We start from the raw sequence: 25819 nt of genomic DNA on the forward strand, positions 1-25819 counted from the left end.
GGTTTTTTTAAACTTTACAAATCTCAAATAAAGTAAAAACTGTAAAACGGTGACGTCATCACATAACGGAGTTCACACGTTGAAACCGTTATCAGGTCTTTGAAGGTTCGACCAATAAACGACACCAAAAACGTGAAGTAGCGAATATTTCACATCGAAGCCGATTTTACCGACAGCGACGCAAAACAGTCGTTTCATGTTGAAAAAAATGACGGACGACGATGAAGCTCAGGTTTGTTTTTCTTTTTTACATTCCTGCGGTCCGACCGATCACCGAGGCTTCGGTCCAGCAGAGGAAACAGATCGCAGCGAGCTGAAGAGACTTTTGGCCGAATAAAGTTCCTGGATGAGAGTGAAATAAAATAAAAATAAAACAAATAAAAAGTCAAGAAGAAGCTTGAACTCACCATAAAGTCGAGTCGAGTCCGTTTCCTCCGCCACCTCGGAGGGCTGTTGTTTCTTTTGTTGCGTAATACCGCCCCCTTGTGTCGGTCGATGGGAAACACCTGAAAACAATCTGGGTCACATCTTCACAAACTAAACTTATCGTGGTGGAAAACCTCCAAAAATGATGCGTAATATTAAAGCTGAAGGAGTTTGTGTTTAAGTTTTATTTCCAATGAAAATTGTGGCTCTAATGAAAGTAGAAATTCAATTCTATTGTCCCTGAACTGAACAAACAAACATTTATTTATTTATTACATTTTTTTTATTTAGGTCCCAAAAAACCATCATAATAACATTATATCAATAATATTAATACAGAAATTGAAAAAAGGAGAAAAAAATAAAATAAAATAGCTTTTCTGTCCACGGCCTCAGTCTCGAGGGAGGGGGGAGGGATAGAGAGGGGGAGGGGATTCGATCCTCCAGAAAAACTCTGTAAAGTCTGTTTGAGGTGTGTGGGGGAGGGGCAAAAAGTGAAGTGGGCGTGGCTTCAAGCTTGGGGCGCGCTGTCCGTCATTCTGCTGTGCACCAATCAGGAATGTCGAGGTGAGGCAGGGGGTGGTTTCCGAGGTAACGAGCCAAGTTTCAGTCTACTGCTGCGACATCTGACGGAGAAGAACAACTTCGTATTATAGCAGCTCTTAAAACACCATGAATAATAATAACAACAAACAGCTGTTACATTTAAATACTAAACACGTACAAATATTTTTTTATTGTTGAAGATACAGAACAATTAAAACCAGTAAAAAAAACAACAACCTCAAATCCATTTTAGAAATGTTTTTTAAAAGAGCAAAATAACAGTTTCATGTTTGTGGATATCAAGAAATGTTACGTTAACGACTAATTAACACTGTAAATGTGAATTTTTAACCAAATTTCAACTTTATATCATTACTACGTTTTGCAAATTTATCAAAATAGTAAAAAATAAGAAATTAATACTAATAAAACTCAAATTATGATGAAACAAAGAAACCTTGTTTGTTAAATCTGCAACTTGTGCTTAATGTAAACAAATTAAAGTGTCGCCGTGGATATTTCAAAATTTCAACAAAAATTGTATGAAAATAAACTTCATTAAAAATAGATATATTTAACACGAGGCTCCTGCACTCAGGATGTTTGGACCGAAATCTGTTCACGAAGTCACGTTGTGAAGAATCGACGACGTAAACAAATAAATTCAAGCATGAAGACTTTAAAAGGTGAGTTTTTGGTGCTGGATTGGATCGGCGGGAGGGTGGCTGCCTGTGATTGGCTGTTTAGTTGCGGGTCAGGATGAGGAAGTGGTTCACAAACCGTCCAGCAACCAATCACATCCGTGCAGATGTTTCGAGCGCGTGTCCCTCTGGCTGATCCGATCTAACACAAGTATTCTCCAGGAAAATGAATGCAACGTCCTCTGAAGTGATGGAAACACGACCCTGTGTGTGTGTGTGTGTGTGTGTGTGTGTGTGTGTGTGTGTGTGTGTGTGTGTGTGTGTGTGTGTGTGTGTGTGTGTGTGTGTGTGTGTGTGTGTGTGTGTGTGTGTGTGTGTGTGTGTTACCTGCTGTGTCTGTGCCTGTGTGTCGGGTCCTCGGCTCGCCAGGCGGCTCAGGATGTTCCTCTCGGACATCTGGAGTCGCACGGCAACCGGCGGTATCCGGGCGATGGTTGCCGGGAGGCGGGTGACGTCTGCCTTCATGTCGCTCAGCAGCTCCTCCAGCTGCTTCAGCACTGACGGAGGAAGTTCGGTTCGCACGGTCAGATCAAGATCTTCATATCATTTGCAGCGTTTGAAGGATTATATATGTTATATTATTATATTATATCGATCATGATTAAAGACCGAAACTTCTTTCATGTTGGAAGAAACATCAAAACAAAAAAAAACAAAAAAAAAAGTCTCAGTTCAACAGAATTTGACTCCAAACGAGAGAACAGGATGATAAATATAGAAATTAATCATCAATAAAGACTTTTATGTTCGTAGAAGTCTCATAAATCATGTGTTTGTTGGTTTGTTGGTTTGTTTGTTTGTTTGTTTACCTTTGTGCAGGACGGCGTTGGCCGGCTTGTTCCCCGACATGGACTCCTTACTGAGGTGTTGGTGCGACTCGGCGAGACACTCGACTTCGCTGAAGCGAGTGTTCAGAGCCATCGAGGGGTGAGAAGGGTCCTCCGACATGTTGAGGTAGGCGGCACGACGCAGCTGCTCCTCAATCACCAGCGCCTGCTCCAACAGCTGGAGAGGAGGAGGAGGAGGAGGAGGAGGAGGAGGAGTGTCAGTTTGTTGAACGGATGTTTAAATCATCAGTTTTCAGATGTAACTGAATTTAACAAACATTATTTTGATCTGTTGAACTTGTTTCTGATTAAAGTTACGATTTAAAAAAAACAAACATTTAATTTAACTTTTCTTCTATTATTTTAGCAAATTTATCAAAATACTAAAAAGAAGAAAATAAATAGAGAAAACTTCAATCACTTTTTAAAAATCTGGTTTTCAGTTTTTTTTAACAATCCCAAACAAAAAATAATAATTTATTCGTGCAGCAACGATTAAACTCCATCAGAAACGTTTTAAAGATTTGAATGTCTAAAGATCAAAGATCTGAAACAGCTGATCAATCCTGATGTTTCCGTTCGTACCTTGAATCTCCGGGCGAGGAACTTGTTCTTGATCTCCAGGAAGTTTCCTCGGTTCATCTCTCCTTTGAACGGCTCGTTGAGGATGGCGAACTTCACGTCGTTCTGGATGTCCTGCCAGCGGGCGTAGCCGTGTCTGAGGGGGGCGGAGTCAAAGGGGAACAACTCGCCGTGATGTCACAAACACGTAACATTAAAAAAATTAAACTTTCAGAGATTAAAAAAAAAAACACAAAAAAACGAGCCGAGCAGCGAGGCGAAGAATAAAAAAGACAAAGGATACTGTATGATGCCGGCCAGCAGCCAGTAGTCATGGCGACGGTGCCAGATCTCATTGGTCTTCTTGGTAACCGTGGCAGCGCGCTCCTCGTTCTGCCACAGAGAGTGGAGCTCTGGAGAGAGAGAGAGAGAGGAGGTCAGTGTGTGTGTGTGTGTGTGTGTGTGTGTGTGTGTGTGTGTGTGTGTGTGTGTGTGTGTGTGTGTGTGTGTGTGTACCTGTGAACCCTCCGTCGGCGATGTTGAACATGAACCGGGTCTTGACCTTCTTCTTCTCTTCGCTGGCGCCGCTCACCGTGGTGGCGGTGGCGACAGCGGTGGTTGCCGTGGCGGCGGCGACGACGACGGCGGCCGAAGCTCCGCCCTCCTTGCCGCTGCTGTCTCCGTTCTGCAGTTTGGCGGTCGCCTCCTCCGACTTCGGCGCCTCCTTCTCCTCCTTCGGATCTGCAGGTTGGACGGAGAGGCTTCGGTGAGCGACCGGACGGCGACAAGGCCGGATATTTTCAAAATAAAAGCTTTCGTTCGTTACCTTTCTTTTCCTCTGCGGGAGGAGTCGTGTCCATCTTCTCCTCCTTCTTTTCTTCCGCTGCGAAATAGATGATAAAAAAATTTAAAATGTCACCGAGAAAGTAAAGACGGAGAGAAGTTCTCGTTACAGAATTAAAAAGCAGATATTTGGAGGTGAAACCCAAAATAAATACGAGGTGCGGTCGGAAAATTTGGACTCTTTCATTAAAACCCTCATTAAGTTCACTGGGCATCAAAAGGTCAAAGGTCACAGCTTTTTCCCATCAGCTTCTGTATTAGATAGATTTGTGTGTGACCCAGTTTCTTACCTTTGACCTCGGTGTCCTCCGGTTTGACCTCTGACCCCTCCGTCTTGGCGTCCGAGGGCGACTTGGTGTCCTCGGCCCCCTCCGGGCTCTTCTTCTCGCCCTCGGCCTCCTTCTCCTTGTCGCCGTCCTTGTCTTTGACGCCGTCGGCGTCGCCGTTGCTCGGTTTGTCCGTCTCCATCGGCTCCTCCCCGTTCTTCTTCTTCTCCTGCTGCTCCTCCTCCTCCGTCGTCGCCGCCGTCGCCGGACTCTTCTCGTCGTCGTCCGGGATGGCGATCACCTCGCCGCCGGCCTTGACCGCCTCTTTGCCGTTCTTCTCCGCGTCGCCCTCCTTCTTCACCTCCTTCTCGCCGTCCTTCGCCGCCTCCTCCGCCTTGGCGGACTCGTCGCCTGCGGCGGGCGTGTTGGGCTGCGTGTCGGCCGGCGTCCCGGTGGACGGCGTTTTTCCGGGCGACTCGGGCTGAACCGCCGCCGCCGCGGCCGCCGCCCTCTTGTTCTCCTCCAGCTCGGCCATCCACGGCATCGACCACTGACCGTTCACGTGCTCGAACTCCTGCACCTGAGGAGCAACGACGTCACGAATCAGACTCACGTGGTCGTGATCGAAAAAGGAAGGAGATAAAAGAAAAGGAGCGGGAGAAAAAAAAAAGAAAAAGAACCTTTTTGCGAATGAGCGACATGACGCCGATGCGGGTGAGGACGTGTTGCCGTGACAACCCTTCTCTGGGGACGCCATCGGCGAAGGTCTCGGCGCCGTCGGCTCCGGGCTCGCAGAGGTGACGCATGAAGAGGGACACGTACGCCCTGAGAGACGGGAGACACGGGAGGTCAGACAGGAGGAGATAAAAGAAGAAGAAGAAAAGGAGGAAGTGGAAGGACGTTATTCTAGTCGGACGCTGCGTTTCTCACTTGAACTCCTTCTCAGATTTCCCTCGCAGGTCTCGGACCAGCCACTGGGTGGTGAAGGCATCCTGGGGAGGCATCCCATAACGCATCACTGCGTTCAGGAAGGCCTTCCTCTGCCGAGAGTTGAAACCCAACACCTGGAAAACAGCAGAACCTGCAGTCAAAACTCAGGGCTGAAACATCTCTAGCCTCATTAAACTGAATGTCGCCGTCGCCGCCGCCTCCTCCTCCTCCTCCTTCCTCACCTCGATGTTGCCTCCCACCCTGGCCAGCAGGGGGGGCAGCGGTTTGTCTTTGTCGTTCCTCAGGCCCTTCCTGTTCGGCCTGCGCGAGTTGGCTGCAGAGAGAAAGGAACAAGTTGTGGTGACACTGAATTTTTACAAAACAAAAAAATAAAAAAATATTTTAAAAAATCTGCAAATTAAATCACTGTTTTAATTAAACATCTTCGTACAAGACCTCCACGTCTTTAACACTTTCCTCACCTTCTGTTCTCTCGTCGAAGTCTTCGTCGCCCTCCTCGGACGCCACCGAGTAATCCGATTGGCCGTCGGACTGGTCGTCCTGCCAATCAGCTGCGAGACAAAAGAAAAAAAAAAAAAAAACGGAGGATTATTTTTTTTCAGCAGGTGTTTTCAGTACAAACGTTTTTTGTTTTTTTAATTGTTTAAAACAAAAACAGAAAAATATTTATTCTTAAATGGAACAAAAGCTTCTCGTTACTGTTGGCACGGTAACGAAGAGCTCCCTTTATCCCACATTTTAATATATCAATAGTAGTTTAAAAAAGAAAAAAAAACAACTTTGTATATTATTATCACAGGAAGTGATCACATTAATTGTTTTATCAAGTAGGGCTTAAATAATAAAAAAATAAAAAAAACTTCTCAACTTGCAATTTTTGAATTTTCCGAAAAAAAAAAAAAAAACTCACTTAAAACCAAAAATCACAACGACATTTTTCAGAAAATCCACTACAAAAGTCAAAACATTTTTGATTGTAACAATAAAAAAACAACAACAAATTTTTCTTTCTCAACTTGCCATTTTTTTTTGAATTCCTGGAATTTTCTGAAAAAAAAAACTGATTTCAAACTCTGCAAATTCCATCGACATTTTTCAGAAGATCCAACGCAAAAATTAAACATTTTTGATCGCAACAATAAAATGAAAAAAAATTATTTCTCAACTTTCAATTTTTTTCCTTCTAATTCCTAGAATTTTCCACGAAAAAAACAAAATCATTTAAAACCGCAAAATTACTTCAACATTTTTCAGAAAATCCAACGCAAAAATAAAAAAAATGTTTGATCACAACTACACACACAAAAAAAAAAAAGTATTTTTTTCTTTCTGAACTCGCAATTTGTTATAATTCCTGGAAATTTCCCCCCCAAAAAAAAAAAAAAAAAAATCACTTAAAACTGCAAATGATCGACAATTTTTTGAAAATCCACACATTTTTGACGCAACAATAAAAAACAACAACAACGCTGGTTTCTCGGTGGGGGGCGAGTTGATAAAGTAAATCTGACCTCGGTCCTCCTGCGAGCCGTCGTTGTAGTTGACCTGCTTGCGGATGCGTTTTCCTTTCCCCAGGTTTCGAGCCAGATCCTCCTGCTGCTGCTCGTAGTGGTGACGCAGCAGCTTCTCCCAGTAGTCCGGATCCACGCTCTCCTCCTGCTTGATGATCTCCCGCTGCACCTCCTCCTCCTGAGAGAGAGAGAGAGAGCGAAACGAACAGTTGAGGAGAGGGAGGCGCGGGGTGGGGTCGACGGCGGGAGAGGGGGGCGGCGCTCACCTCCTCCTCCTCGTCCTTCACCACGTACTGAGCCACCTTGAAGGAGCTCAGGTACTCGTTCATGCTCTGCAGCTCCTTGTCGTCGGTGGCGTCCTGGTTCCGGTCCAGCAGCCGGTCCACCGCCTTGTCGTCGTAGTGGATGATGCTGCTGTCCTCCTCTCGGTTCTCACCTGAAGCCACACGGCAGTTTAATATCCGCTCGCTTTTCCCTCAACAACAACGAATCGGTCTTATTGGTTCTCATCCTCACGTTCCAGCTCGTCCTTGAACAGCTCCTCCGTCCCGAACTTCAGGATGTCGTCCAGCTCCTGTTTGGACATGGAGCCCGTCTTGGACCCGAGACCGGGTCGCACCACCAGGTGAGTCAGCATCATCTTCTTCTTGGCGACCTGCAGGGAAGAAAAGATGGAAACTAATCTTACAGGCCATAATGGATGTTTATTATTATTATTATTATTATTATTATTCCCGCTCACAGGTCAACAACGTTTAGTCTTTACAAGAACCTCTGGAGATGTTCTTCCTATTTTTGGGCCCGTTTTTCTCTCGACAGATTGAATTTCACACATTGTTGATAAGAAAAAAAAGGTAAACAATTTTTTGTTTGTCGTATCTTTATCCCGAGATCGTTTTAAAGCGTTGGATGGAAAGGAAAGATTTGTTTCTTCCTCTCGTTTGCATTGCGGCTCTGGAAAGTCTCAGGCCCCGAAAAGTTTCCTTTGTTTTCTGTCTTATTTGCAAGTGATTCTTTCCGGATCTAATTGACGACTATCTTGTGACCTACAACCAACTCAGTATTACCATACAAAAGCAGGCACAAAGGGAACGGGGGTGACGGTCTAGTGTTTGTCCCACTGTATAAAAGCTGATCTACGGAGGAGTGAAGGTCCCTTCTTTGCTGGACACCTCTCTTTGTGTTCCTTCTTGCAAGAATAAATGTCCGATGTGTTTGATTTTGAACCGAGCCTCTCGAGTCATTTGTCCAACAGCGTTCAAAAAGAAAAGGCACGGTGTGACCCCGCCGAGCGTCGTCCCGGTTACCTGAGTGATCCTCTCCTCCACCGAGGCCTTGGTGACGAAGCGGTAGATCATCACCTTCTTGTTCTGCCCGATACGATGAGCTCTGCTGAAGGCCTGGATGCAGATGAGGAAGAAGAGGAGGATGAAGAGGAGGAAGAACATTTCATCTGCTAAAATAAGAAAGCGTTTAACGTGGGAACGGCGTCGCCGCGGCGATCCCGGCGGCGCACCTGGATGTCGTTGTGAGGGTTCCAGTCCGAGTCGTAGATGACGACGGTGTCGGCGGTGGCCAGGTTGATGCCCAGACCTCCGGCCCTCGTCGACAGCAGGAAGGCGAACTGCTGAGCGCCGGGAGCTGAAGGACGGAGAGGAAGACCATTAAATATTGTCCAAACAAAAAATAATAGAAACCAAAAAAAAGATGGTGTTAATCTCACCGTTGAATCGATCGATCGCCTCCTGCCTCATCCCGCCCGTGATTCCTCCGTCGATCCTCTCGTACTTGTAGCCCTCGTTCTCCAAGAAGTCCTCCAGCAGGTCCAACATCTTGGTCATCTAGCGGACGTAACGCAGCAGAGGACCGTTTTGTCTCAAGAATTTTTTTTTTTTTTTTTTTTTTTTAATCGCCAGGAAACTTTTTTTTTTTTTGTATCCTTAACTGGACTCTTACCTGAGAGAAAATGAGTACTCGGTGTCCTCCGTCCTTCAGCTTCCTCATCATCTTCTGCAGCAGCAGCAGTTTCCCAGCAGCCTTGGTGAGAGACTGTCCGTCGTACATGCCGTTGGGCATCTTTGGAGCTTCCTGTTTGGACCAGAACGTTAAAACTCTGAAACAACCCCTAAAAAAACAACAACTTAAAATCTCTGCAGTGTAAAGAAATACGTGGAGTTTTGTATTATTTGGATGGTTTCTTCCCGGGTCGTACCATCGCGGCCGCAGGGAAGAGGTAGGGGTGGTTGCAGCACTTCTTGAGGTCCATGACAACGTTGAGCAGCGAAACCTGGTTTCCGCCTCCTTTGGTGTTCAGAGCCTCGAAGTTTTTCGTCAGGATGAATTTGTAGTATTTCCTGCAAACACACAAATAAAAAACCTTCAGCGTCCTGTTCTGTCCAACAGGGTCACCCCCGTCCCCCCGTCCCCCTCTCCTCCTCCCTCATTGACTCACTTCTGCATGGGGCTGAGCTCCACCCGGACGATGAGCTCAGTCTTGGAGGGCATGTGCTTGAAGACGTCAGCCTTCAGTCTCCTGAGCATGTGCGGGCCGAGCATGTCGTGCAGCTTCTTGATCTGGTCCTCCTTGGCGATGTCGGCGAACTCCTCGAGGAACACCTCCAGTTTGCTGCGGGCCGAGACGTTTGCGTCATTTTAGCGTTTTTCGGTTGAGATTACAGCAGAAAACTAAAAGTGTCCGAATTTACAAAATCCGAAGGGATTCAGAAGAAGCTAAAAACGGATTCTGCTCCACAAAATGTTATTTTCTTTGAAGATCCTCAACTGACAATTTTTTAGATAATCTTTTAAGATAAAACAACAAAATAATGACCAAATACTTGGATAATAATTTGTGTCTGATGTGGTTTTTCCACAAAAAAAAAAGATGTTTGCCGCCCAAATTTACTGTAAAAAGTAAAAAAAATTAACTTGAAATGCTGCCAGAAATCTGCTGAAACAGCAAAGTCAGTAAAGAACAAATCAAATAATTCAGTTTGATGGAAAGTTCAGATACTTTAGTCTTGAATACAAAACTCCCACGAGGTCTTTGTAAAGAGAAAGATAAAGATATATATATTTAAAAAAAAAACTCAGATTCTTTCCGACGAGGCGGCGACGTACCTGAACCTCTCGGGCGTGAGGAAGTTGAGCAGGTGGAAGAGCTCCTCCAGGTTGTTCTGCAGAGGAGTTCCCGTCAGCAGCAGCTTGTGCTGCAGAGGGTAGTTGTTCAACACCCGGAAGAACTGCAGGAGGCGACGAGAGGACGACGTGTTTACGACAGCTGCACAGCTTTTTATTTACAACTTAAGATGCTGCCAGCTTCTGATTCACTTTCAGAGCAGGATGTTTGTTTTTGTGGTTTTAACGGAGTCCATTTCAAAGCTTGTTTATTGAAGTTTGCTGTGTGTGTGTGTGTGTGTGTGTGTGTGTGTGTGTGTGTGTGTGTGTGTGTGTGTGTGTGTGTGTGTGTGTGTGTACCTTGGACTGGTTGTTCTTCAGCCTGTGGGCCTCGTCCACCACCAGACAGGCCCAGTCGATGGAGCCCAGGATGGCCATGTCGATGGTGATCAGCTCGTAGGACGTCAGCAGGACGTGGAACTTGATGGACGAGTCTTTCTGTTGGGAGACAAACCGGCGGCGAAGATCTTAAAAAGCTCATGTTTAAATCCAGATGTTTCCTCCTCCTCCTCCTCCTCTCACCTTCATCCTGGACGCCTTCTTCCCTCCCCGGATGGCGTTGTCCTCGAAGGAGAACTCGTTCTCCCTGATGACGGCTCGGCTGTCCTTGTCGCCGACGTACGTCACCACGTACATGTCGGGCGCCCACATCTCGAACTCTCGCTCCCAGTTGATGATGGTGGAGAGCGGCGCGCTGACCAGGAACGGACCTTTGGAGTGGCCCTGGGAGGAGGGGGGAGGGAGGAGAGGGGTCAGAGGTCAAACGCTTCAGTCGTGATAAACTGGACGTTTCTTTCACGGTCGGGAGGCAAAATTACTGCAGATTTAATTCTTTTTGTCGAGTCTGTGAGATTTTTGACCTGAAAGATGCTCAAATCAAATTATATAAACTTCAATTAGCAGAAATAAAACATCAGTTATCCTAAAAAAAAATTAAAAAAAATTCAACATCCTTTCAAAATAAGATACAAGCCATTTGGACGATGCATCTTGTACTTTTCAAAATACAACTTCATGGTATTTTGAACTATAATGACATGAATACAAATTTATGGCGAAATAACAAAATGTTTTTACTTCCTGGATCCCTAAAAAAAAAACAACATTCATGTAATGATTTTTAATCGAGCTACAATTAAAAACTTGGTTGTTTTTTTATCAATTAATCTGACATCAGTAATTTTTTTTATCCTTATTGTTCACAAAATAAGTTAATTTATTTTGGATTAAAATAATTGATCACTTGACTCACTTCACGTCACTTTTTACCCCAAAATAAACATGTGTAACATGAATTAGAGAAATTAAAATTGAACAACATTAAAACATGTATTTAAAATCGAAACATGTGACAAAACATGATATTTGGTATAAAAATCCCCACATTAAGCTCCTGGATCTCCTGCTGCTCAGGCAGGAAGTGTATTCTGGCCTCCCGCCTGCAGGTGGCAGCAGCCACACACGTGATGAGCGTGTGTGTGTATGTGTGAATGTTTACGGTTTGAATTCCAACTTAATGTCGACAGATTTCACCTGACTCATACAAAATGGCTGGATGGCTCCTGACCAATAGGACGGCAGCTAGCTGACAAGACAGGGGGAGGAACCAATCACAGCTGGGAGCCAAGAAACGTAGTGAAAAATACAGGTCGGATTACATCGATTATAACTAAATATAAAATAAGAATGAATAATAGTAATAGTAATAATAATAATAATAATAATAATCTTAAATGAGGAAACACTTTTAAAGTCATAACTGGCTTTGATTTTGGAGACTCTGCTCACGTGGCAGCTCGAAGAAAAAGCATCTTTAAAGCTTTCAGTGTGTGTGTGTGTATGTGTGTGTGTGTGTGTGTGTGTGTGTGTGTGTGTGTGTGTGTGTGTGTGTGTGTGTGTGTGTGTGTGTGTCACATCTGTAACACTCACCTCTTTGTACAGTGAGTAGAGGAAGACGGCGGTCTGCACCGTCTTGCCGAGGCCCATCTCGTCGGCCAGGATGGTGTCGGTGCCCTGAGCCCAGGAGAAGCGCAGCCAGTTGAGGCCCTCCAGCTGGTAGGGGTGCAGCGTCCCGCCGGTGCTGTCCAGGTACTCCGGCTGTCGGTCGAACTTTATGGTCGGCTGGGGGGGGGGAAACAGATTTTTAGAAAACATCCAGAGATACCCACAAATAAAATAAACGTGTTAACGAATCAGTCAGAAAATGTAAACGTTGATTTTAAATGAAATCGATTTTCAGTTGTTGGAGACTTTTGTATTAAAACAACTGGAAATCTTGCAGGTACGAGATCAAACAAGTCCAGAGACTCCAGATGTAACTTTGGTGAACGAGTGTTTCAAATTACGTCGCGTGAACATTTTGTGATTTTCACCGTGGACCTGAAACTGGAGCAGAGAAACAGATTTTGAAGGTCAAACTCTGAAATCATCAACAGAGACCCTCGAAACGCTTCAGAAAGTCGACGGCGACGAAGCGACGAGCTGTTTCCGAGTGACGTTTCAAGAGGGGGCGGAGCTTCACCGCCCAAAGACCGAAGAAGAAGAAGAAGAAGAAGAAGAAGAAGAAGGCGCGTCAGGTTCAGGAGACACCAGGTGGGTTTTCATTTGACGTTGTGTCACCGTGAATTCGTCCCCCCGCAGGGTCAGACCGTCGAAAGTTCTACCGGGAACCTTCTGACATTCGCTGCGAACTGTGGGCGCCATGGCAACATGATTCTGGACAACACGCCGGCTCACAGCGGAGGGAGAGGAATCGGTGGAAATCGCCGCATGAGCTAAGGAACCGTCGGCTGTAAAAGCAGGCATGTTGAAGATTTTGAGTTTCTCGCCCTGCAACCAAAACACAAATCGCAGCTCCTCCACGAGAGCTACTTCCTGAAGCCGAATCAGTCTGATCACGTCTGGTACATCCTTTGGTCGCCTTTAAAAGCCGATTCGTCCCTGAAAACGCTCCTCTGACTCTTTTGGTTCCCAAAGCAGCTGCTTGCTGAAGATCTGTGACTCAACCAACGACTTTATCTGAATTAAAAGTCATCCGGGTGGACTTACGTCTATCACCGGGTTCTCAGGAGGTCTGTCCGGCCGCTTCACCCGTCCTTTCACCTTCAGCTTCTTCCCGGGTTTCCCCTCGTCTCCCATCATCAGCTCCCTACAACAAAACAAACAAACAAACCCAGTTAGTGAGAAGTTGTTTGTGAGTTCCTGCTAATCTGACCTGTGAGCAGCTCTCACCTGTGGTTCCAGTACTGCACTTTGTACGTGTCGTAGTCCTGAACGTCCATGTCCTCGGCCTCCCAGGTCGCCTGGTCGTACGCCAGCTCCCTCCACTTGATCAGGTAGTGGACGTTGTTCTTCCTGTCCACGCTGTATGGGGAGGGGGGGGGGGGTTACATTTTATTTTTGTGTTCAGAGCAGCGAGCGCTGTGATAACATTCATATTTCATGCAGAGAAAATGTTCCGTTAAAAGAGGCAAGTTAATATCACTAATGCAAAATAAAAGCTGAAATTAAAAAAAATAATAAAAGTGTAGAAAGGACAGAAGATTTAAGACATCGTCTCGTGAGAGCATCGTCGAAGCAGAAAGGCTTTTTAAAATGTAAATTTAACTCTGAAGATAAGGATCCAGAGGAGCTTTTATTTTGATAGGGGGTTTCCTGCGCGTGCGGCCGACCTGTGGTTGAGGATGCGGTGGATCAGCAGCCACTCCATCTTGATGCCGAAGCGCAGGTACTTCTCCTCCAGCTGAGCGTACATCGGGTCCTTGTTCTTCCTCTTCACGCTCTTGTCCTCCTCGCCGTCGCCGAAGTCGATGGGCGGCGGCTCGTCCATGTCGTTCTTCCTCTGGTAGTTCCTGAACATCACCTGGCAGTGAAGCTCGAGCTGCAGGTCGAAGGGACGAGGTCAAAACGGGACGAGAGGCCGTGTGTGTGTGTGTGTGTGTGTGTGTGTGTGTGTGTGTGTGTGTGTGTGTGTGTGTGTGTGTGTGTGTGTCGTACACACACCTGCAGCTCGGTGACCCAGGAGCAGTGCCAGTACGACATGCTGGACCACTTGGCGAAGAACTCCCTGTCGGGCCGCCCTGCCAGCGGGGCGGGGTCGGGGGCGTCGGCCGGGAGGTCCAGGGGGCGGGGCACCGGCGTGGGAGGGGGCGGGTCTCCCCACCGCCACGTCAGGATCTTCTGTACCTTCCCCTTCATGGCTGGACACTGGAAGAGGATCAGCAATGCGTTATTTTAACAGAAGAGAAAGAAGAAAGAGGAGTTGCTGTTTTTTTGTACTTTCTTTTAACAAATCAAGAAAGTAATCAGGAGATTATTTCAGTGTTTCCACTGATGTTTTAATTGATCATGAAAGCGACTAATTGAAAAACTGACAACAAATTTCAAAACACCGACGTCTTTGAATTCAGTACATCTTTTTTAGCCGCTGCATAAAAGATGCGACGACTCTGATTCCTTTTGGTTTTAACGAGTTGTTTGTGGAAAGAGATCACAGCAGCTCTTTTTTGAAACAACTAATCAAATCACAGAAAATCCTCTTTTGGAAAAGTGTTGTTTACTGCATCCACTCCGGTAGCCCCCCCTCCCCCCACTCACCGTGCAGCGGGGGCAGATCCACTCTCCGTTGGGGATCTCGGGCAGCGGCGGGTTGAGGCAGTGGATGTGGTACGACGACGGGCACGAGTCGCAGCAGAGCAGCTCCCCTCCGTCTTTGCAGACCCGGCAGAACTCCATGTGGTGGTCGTCCTCCTCCATCTCGCCCACCTCCACGTTGTCCTCCTCCCCCTCGGAGGCCTCCTCCCGGGCCTCCCACTGGATGCCCTCCTTCTCCTGTGATTTGGAGGGAGAAGCGATCCAGTTAAAACTTAAGGCAAGAAATATTAAAAAAAAACCTTTTTTTTTTTTTTTTTAAAGAAAATGGACATTTAGGTGTTTATTTTTTTACGACACCTTTGTGTATTTTGCGTCTGTAGATTTCTTCCTAAATCCATCAAAAAGTTAGCTTTTATAAAATGTTATATAAATCAGGTTATGAATGATATATAATCCAACCTTCAGACCACAGATGAGGAATAAACCCAGAAACGTGGGTGTTTTAAGTGCTGCTGAAGTGGAGACTTTAAACTCATAGGACAGTTTTAAAAAGACAAAACTCATTATTCATAATCTGATTTACGTCACTTTTTCTTCTTATTTATATTATTTATGGCTGCTGACGGTATTTTATGATTTATAAAGGGATTAAAAAAAAGAGATATCCAAAATTCCCTGTAAAAACATTCAACACCAATATGTCAACAACACATTTTAAACCAGATTTTTGCAAATTAGCTCATTTCATAAAAATAAAAAAAATCTGCATTTGCATATTAAAATGTACTTGAACACAATTATCCTAATACAAATAATCAATTGGGGATGTTTCGTGCTTAGATAAAACTAGTTTGATGTTTTGTGCGACCGTGTTGGCATAATTTAATAATTTAACAATCAAATTAAATATAAATTCATCAGACTTTTAAGGGACCCAAAAAAACAAACAAAAAAAAACCAAAAAAATTATGACATCTATTCTCTGTGATTTTGACATCTTTACTGGAACAAAAGGAAAAAACAAAAAAAAGGATGTTTTGTTTTCGGTGGAATATCCCTTTAAGCGTCAGCCCTGTTTTCCTCTTACACAGTGCGGGCAGCTCCAGGTGCCCTCCGGCGCCTTCTCCATGTCCGGGTCCAGGCAGACCATGTGGTACGCCCGGGGGCAGGTGTCGCACAGGATGATCTCCCCGCCCTGCTGGCACACCTCGCAGTAGTCCTGGTGGTCCGTCTCGTAGCCGTCCCCATCCTCTGCTTCTGATTGGAAAGGCACAAAGAGTCTCAACAAAACGAAACAAAACAGCAGGAAGTGATGCAATTCCAAAGTTCACGAGGTGTGTGTGTGTGTGTGTGTGTGTGTGTGTGTGTGTGTGTGTGTGTGTGTGTGTGTGTGTGTGTGTGTGTGTGTGTGTGTGTGTCAGAGGAAAGCCCACTCTGAGTCACCGTTTCCCCTCGAGTACAGATTTCAGAATCTAACCGTTATAAATATCCATTTTTAAAAGAGGATCCTTGAATTGTTCCATAAAAACCTCACAAATCGTATTTTTCTTCCCGTCCACAGTTTTTTTGTTGACGCATCAGATCCGAGCAGCTCGGCAACAAAACCCTCAAAACTTCTGCGTTCAGTCCTCCGAGATGAAACAAAAACAAACACGGCTGCTCTGTGACGACTTCCCGCCGATCTCGATCCGTCCATGACGTCGTCAACGGAGGACGAGGCGGTAGGCGACAACCCAGATGATGTTGTCCGTCTAAATATAATCAAACTGCGCTGACTCAGCAATGACTAATGTGTGTGTGTGTGTGTGTGTGTGTGTGCGTCTGTGTGTGTGCGCGCACCTCAGACTTTCAATGCTTCCCTCTGCATGCAGTCATTACCATTCACTTAACCTGCAATCTGTGTAAACTCCATCCACAACTACCGCTCAATAGGAAGAGCGCCGAGTCATCAGATAGAAAGTCACTTAAAACAAAAAAAAAAAAACGTACAACTATACGCAACAAGGAAGAAAAGATGTTTCAAAATAAATAAAATAAAGACCAAGAAGAGTGAATTAAAGGTTTGGATTATAAAGCAGGTCCACGTGCTTCATGAATGCAGCTTAAGTGTCAAAACCTTCCGCACACAGAAACAAACAAGAGTTCCTGTTTTGTGCCGTTGGGGACTTCCTTAAGTTTGTGATGTCACAGATCCATTCACGAGGTTCATTTTGATTTAGTTTAGCTGTACGGCGTCGCACAGTTTCTCAGGGTCAGCCGGCACTGTGCTACAGCAGAGCGTGGTGGGTGGAGCTACAACGCTCCAGGTTACGTAACTCCTGTTCTCTGAGTGCTCTCACGGTGAGACAGAAGGAAGAAACAAAATTCCATTATTTGTTTTTACTGTGCTGAATCGACTTTATTAAATTTATGCCCGCCATCAGCACAACCCACTATCCAACCGTTCACGTGGGGGAGGATGGGGGGACACGGGGCGGCCGTTCCGCCACAAAGCTAACAAGCTACGAGCCAATCAGAAGAGAGGGTCACCGATATCTACGTTTTAAAGTTCAGACGTTAGCTCGGACGTACCTTTCTTCTTCTTGGGTTTGCTCTTGGACGGCTTCTTTTTGCTGCGGCTGCTTCGGCTGTTCGAGCCCTCGGAGACGGAGACGCTGTTCATGCTGCCGTCCTCGAAGTCGCTGTCCACGTCGGGTTCGTCCTCCTCGCTCTGCGCACGCCAGGAAAAACAAAACGAGTTTACGGAGGAACGACTTCCGGCTGCGTGCGGGAACGAGCGTCGGCGAAACGTACCGATGAGCGTTTCCTCTTGCTGTTGAAGCCTCCCAGTTTGATCTTGAGAGGAGCCACTTTCTTCGTCTTGGCGTTATTCTTCTTCTCTTGCGGCTTCGCTGCAGGTTTGGACTTCTTGCGGGCGTTGGGACCTGCAGACAAAACAAAAAGGACGATCAGTCAAACGCACGTCCAGGAATAAGAGCTTACCCAGAAGCTTGAAGGAGGGGGAACGTCTCACCTTTGCCTTCCTTGGTCTTGGCCTTGCGTAGCGGCGGTGCGGGGGCCGGCTGAGGCTCCACCGGGGGGGCGGAGGGGGCGGGGGCGGAGGAGGCGGCGGAGCGACCTCCGCCACCATGTTGTCGACGGCGGCCGGCACGTTGGCGGTCGCCAGAGCGGCGTTGGCGGCGGCGGCGCCCCTCAGCGGGTTGTTGGTGCTGAACTCGCGCCACTTGGCGCCCAGAACCATCATCATCTTCGACACGGCGATCTTCGGGTTCTTGGCTGCGATGAGGGGTCTGCGGGGAAGTCAAGGAAATGTGCCGATGTCAGCGCTTTCCCACAATATCTATACGATGAGAGCTTCGATCAATAATCATCTCGAATGTGGACATAAAGAATATAAATTGAACAGCTAGAGTTCAGAAATTGCCCCTTTACTGTTTTGCAGCTTTTAAAACCAGGAAAAGACAATGACGGTATTATGATCTGTTATTTTACACACTTTATCTGAATTTACTTCCGAATGTGGTCATAAGTTGGAAAAAGAAGAAGTTGCCGCGGCAACATGGGAAAGAAAACTGTTAAAAGAGCCCAAAATCCCATTATGTAAGACCTCATAAAGGGAGTCATTGTGCAGTGGTTGTAAAACGTGTGTGTGTGTGTGTGTGTGTGTGTGTGTGTGTGTGTGTGTGTGTGTGTGTGTGTGTGTGTGTGTGTGTGTGTGTGTGTGTGTGTGTGTGTGTGTGTGTGTGTGTGTGTGTGTGTGTGTCTTACCTGACGAACTGGCTGAAGGCCTTGTAGTTGGTCAGAGATCGGTAGTCTTCCTCGGTGAAGATGTGGTCGATGTCCTCCATGCCCCAGTCGTCCAGCAGCTGAGACGACGACTTCGGCTCCTGCAGAAACAACAACAACAACAACAACACTCAGGTGAAAATGTACAATAACAGACACGCACAGTAAAATACATGCGAATTCTTCTGAACCTTTTTTATTTATTTTTTAAACTCTTTTTAAGTGTCATCAATACTGATGTGATTTATTGATGAGATAAGGAAAGTGTGGGAAAGATCGAGGTTAGAGAAACGTGCGAACATTTATTTCCTGTTATTATTTCATGTGAGAAGCTCCGACCCGGTGAAACGACATGCGGCATCTCTTTTCTGAAAGACAACAAACCGATTGATGGTGATTACGAACGAGTCATCGTTTATCAGGCGCTGCCGTTTCACATCAGTTAATCCAAAGACAATCAAACTTATGATGAAAGTTTGGTCCTTGTTTTTGATCTTCTGCAGAATAAATAATAAATAAGTTTTTCACCTCCGACTGCGAGTCGATTACATCAAAGCTCGCTACGACGAGCGATGATTTTTCAGACAATTACTCATCATTAATCACTAAATCACAAAATGCCACAACGTGGTAAAAACTAGAGCTCAACCCGATACGTCGGCAAACAATCGTTAATATAAACAAATATATGGTTATCAAACTATTCAGACTTGTGACAAAGATCATCAGTAAAGCTCACTGTGAATTACATCATTATAAATAATCAAAAAACAATACAAATGCAACAATTTCTAATGAACCCAAAGCATTTTTTTCTGCATCATCTTTAAAGAAAGAAAAGAAAAAAAAAGGTTTATATCAGCCAACATATCCACCAATACTGATATTCTTCAGGATTTTCTGTAGCATTTTAAATCGAATAATTGTGAAGAGCATCAAACGAACTGAATGACTTTTCCTTTCAATTTTGTCCTTCAGTATGTTTGTATATTTATCTGCTGTAGCTTTTCCACATTTTTATACAGATACGGTTCAAAAATGAGAACCTGAACTTTTTGAGCAGCTGAAATCCAATATCAGGCAAGAATGGGACAACATTTCACTTCCAAAACTCTAGAAAACATTTACAGAGTGTCGTAAAAACACCCAGTAAACAATAAAATGTTTCAAAAATAGCATATTTTTAATTTGAAAAAACACGCCAAAAAAGTTTGCTTTGGGGAAGACACCAAATAGGTTCACCTAAATCCTCCACAAACCTGGAGAAAACCATGACATCATCCGATTAAAATCCTCCAGCTGATGCGTCGGTCGGGTGCGAGTGAAAACCCCCAAAAAGATGAACACTTCTCCTCGTTTTGTCCGACCCCAAACATGGTCGCTCCATTATCACACAAGACAAAAGAAAAAGCAAGCAAACCCTCCCAATTCAGAAACGGGAACCACGAAATGTTTCAAACCGTTGATTTCCGAAAAAAATAAAAGACTTTTAAAAGATAAATCAACCATAAAAAAAATTAAAAAAATCGACAGGAGCTGTTTTTAGCACCAGTACCAAACTCACTTCACTTCACTGACAGTCTAACCCGTCTGTAAAGACCAGTTTAAACTTTAAAGGGCCCGTCTGAGGGTGACAGAGACACCTGGTCTCCTGCAGCAGCAGCAGCCCCCCCACCCCCGGCCCCCCCACCTTGCAGACCGGATTCAGGGCGCCACTGCCAATGAATCAAAATGTGTTTATCTAACAAAAAAAGGGTCAAGTGTAGCACCGTGCTGGGTGGGGTTGCCACAGTAACAGCATATATATATATATATATATATATATATATATATATGTGTGTGCTTTACACACCCGTCCAAGACACCCCCCCCTCCCCTCCTTGTATAAGTGTCATTAACTACAAGGCCCCCTATTGGCCTGCCGGGCTGCGGGCCCTCCAGACACCAGCTCTTTGTTTAAGCAGCTCTCGTATCACATCTCTTGTTTGTCAAAGGGACTCCATTACAGGTGCTCAGTCAAAAAGGTGCTCGCCACGCAGCTCAGGAGGGGAAAAAATGTGAAAAAAGGGCTGTTACGAGTTGTTTTACAACAAAAAGAGATGCTTTTTCTGGGTTTCGGACAACACGGTTTCACATTTTTAATCCAGAAAGGTGAGTGAAGGTTAAATTAGTGCTAAAAACAACAACAACATCTGCAACATTCCCTGCATTTGTAAACGCTTTAAGTTTTGTGGTTTTAGCCCATTTTTCTTCAGCTAAACACGTACAACACATGACATCTTTAATCTGCTTCTTTTTTTTTGTTTCCTTTTAGTTTTCCCATCAAAGTCCGCTCATTTCTCCACATTATTAAAAAAATCCATTATCAGAGTGAACTTGATCACAGACGTGACATTACCAACCGGTCCCTCCAGGAATTTAGTGAATTTGAATGTAAAAATGACAGAAAACAAACCGTTGCATTATTTTTGAAGTCTTATGAATAAAGAGTTTTATGTAATCGCTTTCCTTTGACCATTAACAGACAGAATACCAGAAATATTTCAGGTCATATAATTAAAAAGATCCATCACGGGGCTTGAAGTTTGAAAAAACTTGTAATATCCAAAAAAAGGCCGTCAGAATAAGAGCTTTAAATGCACCAAAACAAAGCGAATCTCCACCAACAGACCGCCACGAGGAACCCTGATTCTCACGATGAGACCACGTCTCCCATAAACCGCCGTCTCTTCCTGTTTTGACCGTGGTTTGTTTTGGTCTGACTGTAAACGGTACAGAGGTGAGACCGACTTCAAAAGCAAAGTCTGAGGTTGGTTGTCATGACGCAACACCTGCAGATCACTAAAGAGTAATAACTCCCTGTTACGCACTTTATTTTGGAATAAATCGTCCTTTTTCTCCCCGTTTTCCAGCTCCGGCCGACTGCAACGCATCAACGTTGTTAAACTTCCCTTCAGGGTTCAAACGAGTTTCTCACCGAAGAGTCGTCGTCGTCGTCGTCGTCGTCCTCCTCGGGCTCCGGCTCTTTCTTCTTGGAGGAGCTTCGCTCGCCGCCTCTCTTCTTCTCCTTGCCGCTGCCGCCTCTCTTCTTCTTCTTGCGTCCCGGCGTGTAGTCGCTGCCCTCGCTGTCGGAGCGGTGGGCGGGGGCGCCCTCCTCCGCCTCCTCCGCCCCGCCCATGTCCATGGGCTCCGGGGAGCTGATGGCCAGCTCCTGGTTAGCCGAACGACATCGGAGGAAGACAAAGTCAGCAAAAAAAAAAATAAACAACATCACACTGCAAATCGGCTCCTGGTTTTTCTTGTTAAATACATCATCTGTAAAAAAAAAAAAGATCAGAATAATAAACTTGTGTCACGTCTTTATTCTCCATCCTCACCTCTCGGCGCGACCGCCTCTTGCTGCCTTTGCTCTCTCGGCTCTTCTTCGCCTTCTTCTTCTTCTTCACCACCTTCGGAGTCTCGTTCTCCGAGATCTCCTCTTCCTCATCGTCTGCGGGGGGCGGAGGAGGAGGAAGGGGGGGGGGCACATTTCGTGGTTAACGTCGCAGTCGTGTGACAACATCAAACGAGAGGAAACAGCGTTTGTTGGGCTGGTTAAACGATGGTCGATAAAGAGAGCTGATTATTTAAAACGATTACAATCAGATCGCCACATCAGAGGCGTGAACACGACATCTGGCTTCAGAAAAGCGTCTTCACGCTCAATACGTAAAATAAACACGTTTCGTTTCCGTTCAGGAAGACCAGACGTGCGACGGCACACTTCAAAAAAGAACAATGTAAAGAAACGCTGCTTCTTTTTTTGTTGCCGTTTCGGATTTTAATTCGACGCTCCAGGAACATAAATGAGTTCGTATTTAAATGAGGGTTTTAAAGCAGGAAGGTCCTTTAATGTGGCATCTGGACAAACTCACGCATACACAAGACAAAAAATACAACTAAAATAGCCACATCCACCTGCTGTCAGAAAGTATAAAACACCTGGAATAAAAACCAGCAGGAGGTCTGAAGGTAAATTCCACTTTTAGAGGTTGTACTCAGGTGACTTAAATCGTTTATTTTGTTTTGCTCCGGTGGTTAAAACAGTCATTTTACAACCGATTAGTCATTTACGCCCAGTTGTGCAGGAAGGACCTCGGTCCCGTTAATGTAAACAGAAAGCGACCTGGTGAGGAAGCGTTTAACGCGACGGGAGGTTCGAGGTCGTATGAAGAAGCTGTGAAGTGGAAAAAAAATAAAACAATCGATGCGGTTTTGAGTTTTGTACAGAGATCCTTGTAAAATAGTGGCAGTGGCTTATTTGTTCTGCTGAAAGCAGATTTATTTTTTTTAAGAATGGAGGTTTTTGTCTGGGAAATAAAACCAGCCAGATTTTCTCATCGTAAAAAGAGACAATTTATTCTGAAAGGAAAATCCTCACGTTGGCCCACATTTGGGAAACTGATGTGCGATTCGCTCGTGAAAACTTGCGACTAGATATTAAATTGAATCTGTAGTTAATGTGGAAGATGACACGTGTCTTAAAGATTTTGGGGAAGTTTTGCTTCTTGTCTCTTTGTTTTATAGACAATGTGAAAATAATGTTTTGGACAGAAGTCATTTGAACAAATCAATCAGAACATCGTCTTGATTAATCTAATATCTAAAATATTAAACGAAGCCATTCATAACTTCTCAGCGACGGCGGTGATGTCTTTTATTTGTCTGTGACCTGAAGGTACAAAATTTTTATAACTGAAACAATAAATCAATTATTAAAACAGTTGCCAATTAACTAATCAATTAATGGACTAATTGCTGCATCTCTTTTAAACTACATGATTAATTGACAAATATGGAAAATAAATGGTCAATCAATCAATCAATCAATTAAAATAGTCCTCGATGGCAGTTTTACCGTTACATATCAAGCCTCTAACCAGTGACGGAAGTAACCAAGTACTTTTACTCGTGTACAAAATTTGAGGTACTTTCACTTTATGTAACTTTATACTTCGACTCTACTAAACGTGAAGAGGTACAACATCTGTCTGACAGCTGCTTTCAAGATTACAGTTTTTCATTCCCTTCTTGTGTCGTGTAAACAATGCGTCCGTAAATTTAGTGTTTTTAAATCTGATTTTGTTTCTGACAAACTGAAGGATTCAGGCTCATTAAGGGATTGAGAAACTCCCGCTTGCTTTTTATGCTTAATAACATATTTTGAAAAAACACCTTAGATTCGTTTGGAAAAATGCAATTAGTCTCTGAGCTTGTTCCTTTTTTTTTTTTTTAGAGATATGTGGCTTTTAAAATTCATATCGCTGTGAATGCACATGAATGCAGCAGTAATATTAATCCAGAGAGGCCACATGATAAGACTGACAGGGAGCATTTACTGCTCAGTGTGTACTTCTACTCTTCATGTTACAAGTACCTCCTGCTGATAATATTCAAATGTTTCACTCTTGTGATGTTTTGAATGTGTAGAGGAGTATTTTTCACTGTCTGGTATTTGAGTATTTCTTCCACCTCTGCCTCTGAATCAGTCCTCCTGCATTTCCAGTTGCAATATCGATTAAGATGCACAAATAAAACACGAGCTCTGCAGAATAATGCGCATTTTAATACGAAAACGTGGACGATTTTTTTTAAATTTTTTAATTGTATTTATTTTTAAGCAGGAGCTGCTTGCAGGATGTTATTGTTTACACACCGTCTCTTAAACCAGATGTGTGGAGTTGGTTGGTTTTTTTTGGTGGTATTTGATGCAGCTTTGTCGGTGTGCACATTTAGCACTTGACGCTAACTTGCAAAAAGGGGGGAGAGGGAGGAGGGGGAGGAGGGAGGAGGAGGTGCTATTTGTTCTCTATGGTTCCAACCGCGAGCGCCGCGCGTGCGTGCTCGTTTGCGCGAATCAAACAAAACTAAACAATAGAAGCTCAAAAAAATCAACCGGAGCGAGAACACGCAGGTGATCCGCGTCACCAACACACGGACGGCCGGTCGGACGGTCCATGTCCACTTTTACTGTATTTATTTATTTTATTTAGTTTGATTTGTCCGTCTTTCTTTCTCCCCCTTCACACTCAAACCGAAGGCGCCGGCCATGAGGAAGGGGAACGCCGCCGAGCGTCATCCTCCAGCTCCCGAACCTCACTGGCTGCCTCCATCTTGTCATCGACACGTAAAACAAAACAAAAAAAAAACCCAGAAAACGACAGAAACGCCGGTACCGGCTAGCGCGAGGAGGCCCGGTAACACGCCGGGTCTGTCGGCGTGACTCCACAACCGCAACACACGCAAAAAAACCACACACGACCAGCCGTGCACCCGTGCGTGTGTTTGTGGTAAACAACAACAACAAACAAGCCAAACTGGTTTTTGATGTTTACAACAACAACAACAACAAAAACGGTGTTTGTAAAAGCGGCGCGCGACGCGACAGCCTCCTCTTTGGTAGCTTAGCTCGCTAGTTAGCTGCGGTGACTTAGCTTTAGCATGCTGCTAACCCTCCATCCGACATGAGTGATGTGGAGGAAAAAAAAAAACATCTGCTCGTGCTAACATGCTAACACACTTAGCAACCCGGAGCTAAGGAGTGATGGAGCGTCGTCGGTCTTACCGTGAATCAACCGGTCCTCCGGGGCTCCGTAGTCCTCCCGGTCGTCCTCGCTTCCAGACATAGCGAGAGGGGGGGGAGGAGGAGGAGGAGGAGGAGGGGGGGAAACTTTCTATTTAGTTAGCTAAACAGTTTAGCCAACTAAATAAAGTTTGTGCGGGGGGTGAAAGATCCAGAGTTGTGACCCCGTCTAGAGTCCGTCCAAGTGGCGAGGAGGAGGAGGAGGAGGAGGGATAAGGAGACACAAAAAGAACAAACGGAAGTGAGTATTTAAGGAGAGCATCCGAAACAGTCACCGCATGGACAATAAATCGGAACTTTTTATCCGGACGGCCCCGGAGCCTCTCCGGCTCCGGCCCCGGCTCCGGCTCCGGCCCCGGCTCATCTCCGCCGGCATGCCGTCTCTCCCTCCGCCGCTAGTTTCGTTTAGCTCGCGTGCTAAGTAGCCGAGCTGTGACCGGGCGGGCGGGCCGAGCTCCCGCATGAGACCCGACGAACTCCCGGCAGAAACCGGCAGAAAAGAAGAAAAGAAGAAAAGGGGGGAAACCCGCGTCGACCCAGAAACACCAAAACACCCGCCGGCGTCCGAGGCTGTCCTCGTCCCCCGCTCCTCGACCCCCAGCAGACCGTCTCACCCGGACTCTCGGTCCAAACAATACCGACAAAAACCTGACATACTCACAACTTGGTCCACAGGAAGGAGCAGCGGCTCCCGGGCCTTCCGTCTGCGGTGTCCCTCTCCCGGGGAGCTCCTCGTGTTTCTGCTGTTTTTGTCGGTAACGGGATATAAAACAATTTAAATGTGTTTCCGTGTTTCGTGTGTGCGGTGTGTGTGTGTGTGTGCGCACACGACGCCGTCTCCCTCTTTCTCTCTCTTTCCTCGCACACTACACACACCCCGCGCGCGCGCGCGCACACACAAAAGAAGAGATCAGGGGGGCAGACATCCCATAATATCCCCCCCCTCTCTCGCTCGCTCTCTCTTCCTCCCCTCCCCCCCTCCTCCTCCACCACTCACACGCACGCACAC

The 25819-nt window shown here is 45.5% G+C and overlaps 1 protein-coding gene across 1 annotated transcript; it reads right to left on the reverse strand.

Moving 5' to 3' along the window:
• Positions 1 to 596: 596 nt before the first annotated feature.
• On the reverse strand, positions 597 to 25000 carry LOC138627736 (chromodomain-helicase-DNA-binding protein 4-like). The gene is given in 39 exon segments (XM_069710283.1): positions 597 to 1052; positions 2001 to 2170; positions 2483 to 2678; positions 3086 to 3218; positions 3366 to 3474; positions 3578 to 3802; positions 3888 to 3944; positions 4195 to 4750; positions 4851 to 4995; positions 5101 to 5234; positions 5343 to 5434; positions 5583 to 5672; positions 6633 to 6810; positions 6899 to 7068; positions 7149 to 7287; positions 7940 to 8032; positions 8149 to 8273; positions 8356 to 8473; positions 8589 to 8720; positions 8845 to 8986; positions 9085 to 9258; positions 9753 to 9874; positions 10110 to 10247; positions 10332 to 10532; positions 11739 to 11930; positions 12858 to 12957; positions 13041 to 13172; positions 13481 to 13689; positions 13812 to 14015; positions 14406 to 14639; positions 15490 to 15659; positions 16974 to 17112; positions 17196 to 17326; positions 17416 to 17485; positions 17488 to 17692; positions 18171 to 18289; positions 21166 to 21399; positions 21566 to 21678; positions 24793 to 25000. Coding segments are annotated over 39 exon segments (5967 nt in total). The 5' UTR covers positions 24854 to 25000; the 3' UTR covers positions 597 to 1037.
• Between the last annotated feature and the right edge of the window lie 819 nt (positions 25001 to 25819).

This window comes from Brachyistius frenatus, unplaced genomic scaffold, assembly GCF_029030835.1.
Source record: "Brachyistius frenatus isolate BFR_SWC_R1_liver_20210118 unplaced genomic scaffold, ASM2903083v1 Contig_91, whole genome shotgun sequence".
Lineage (NCBI taxonomy): Eukaryota > Metazoa > Chordata > Actinopteri > Embiotocidae > Brachyistius > Brachyistius frenatus.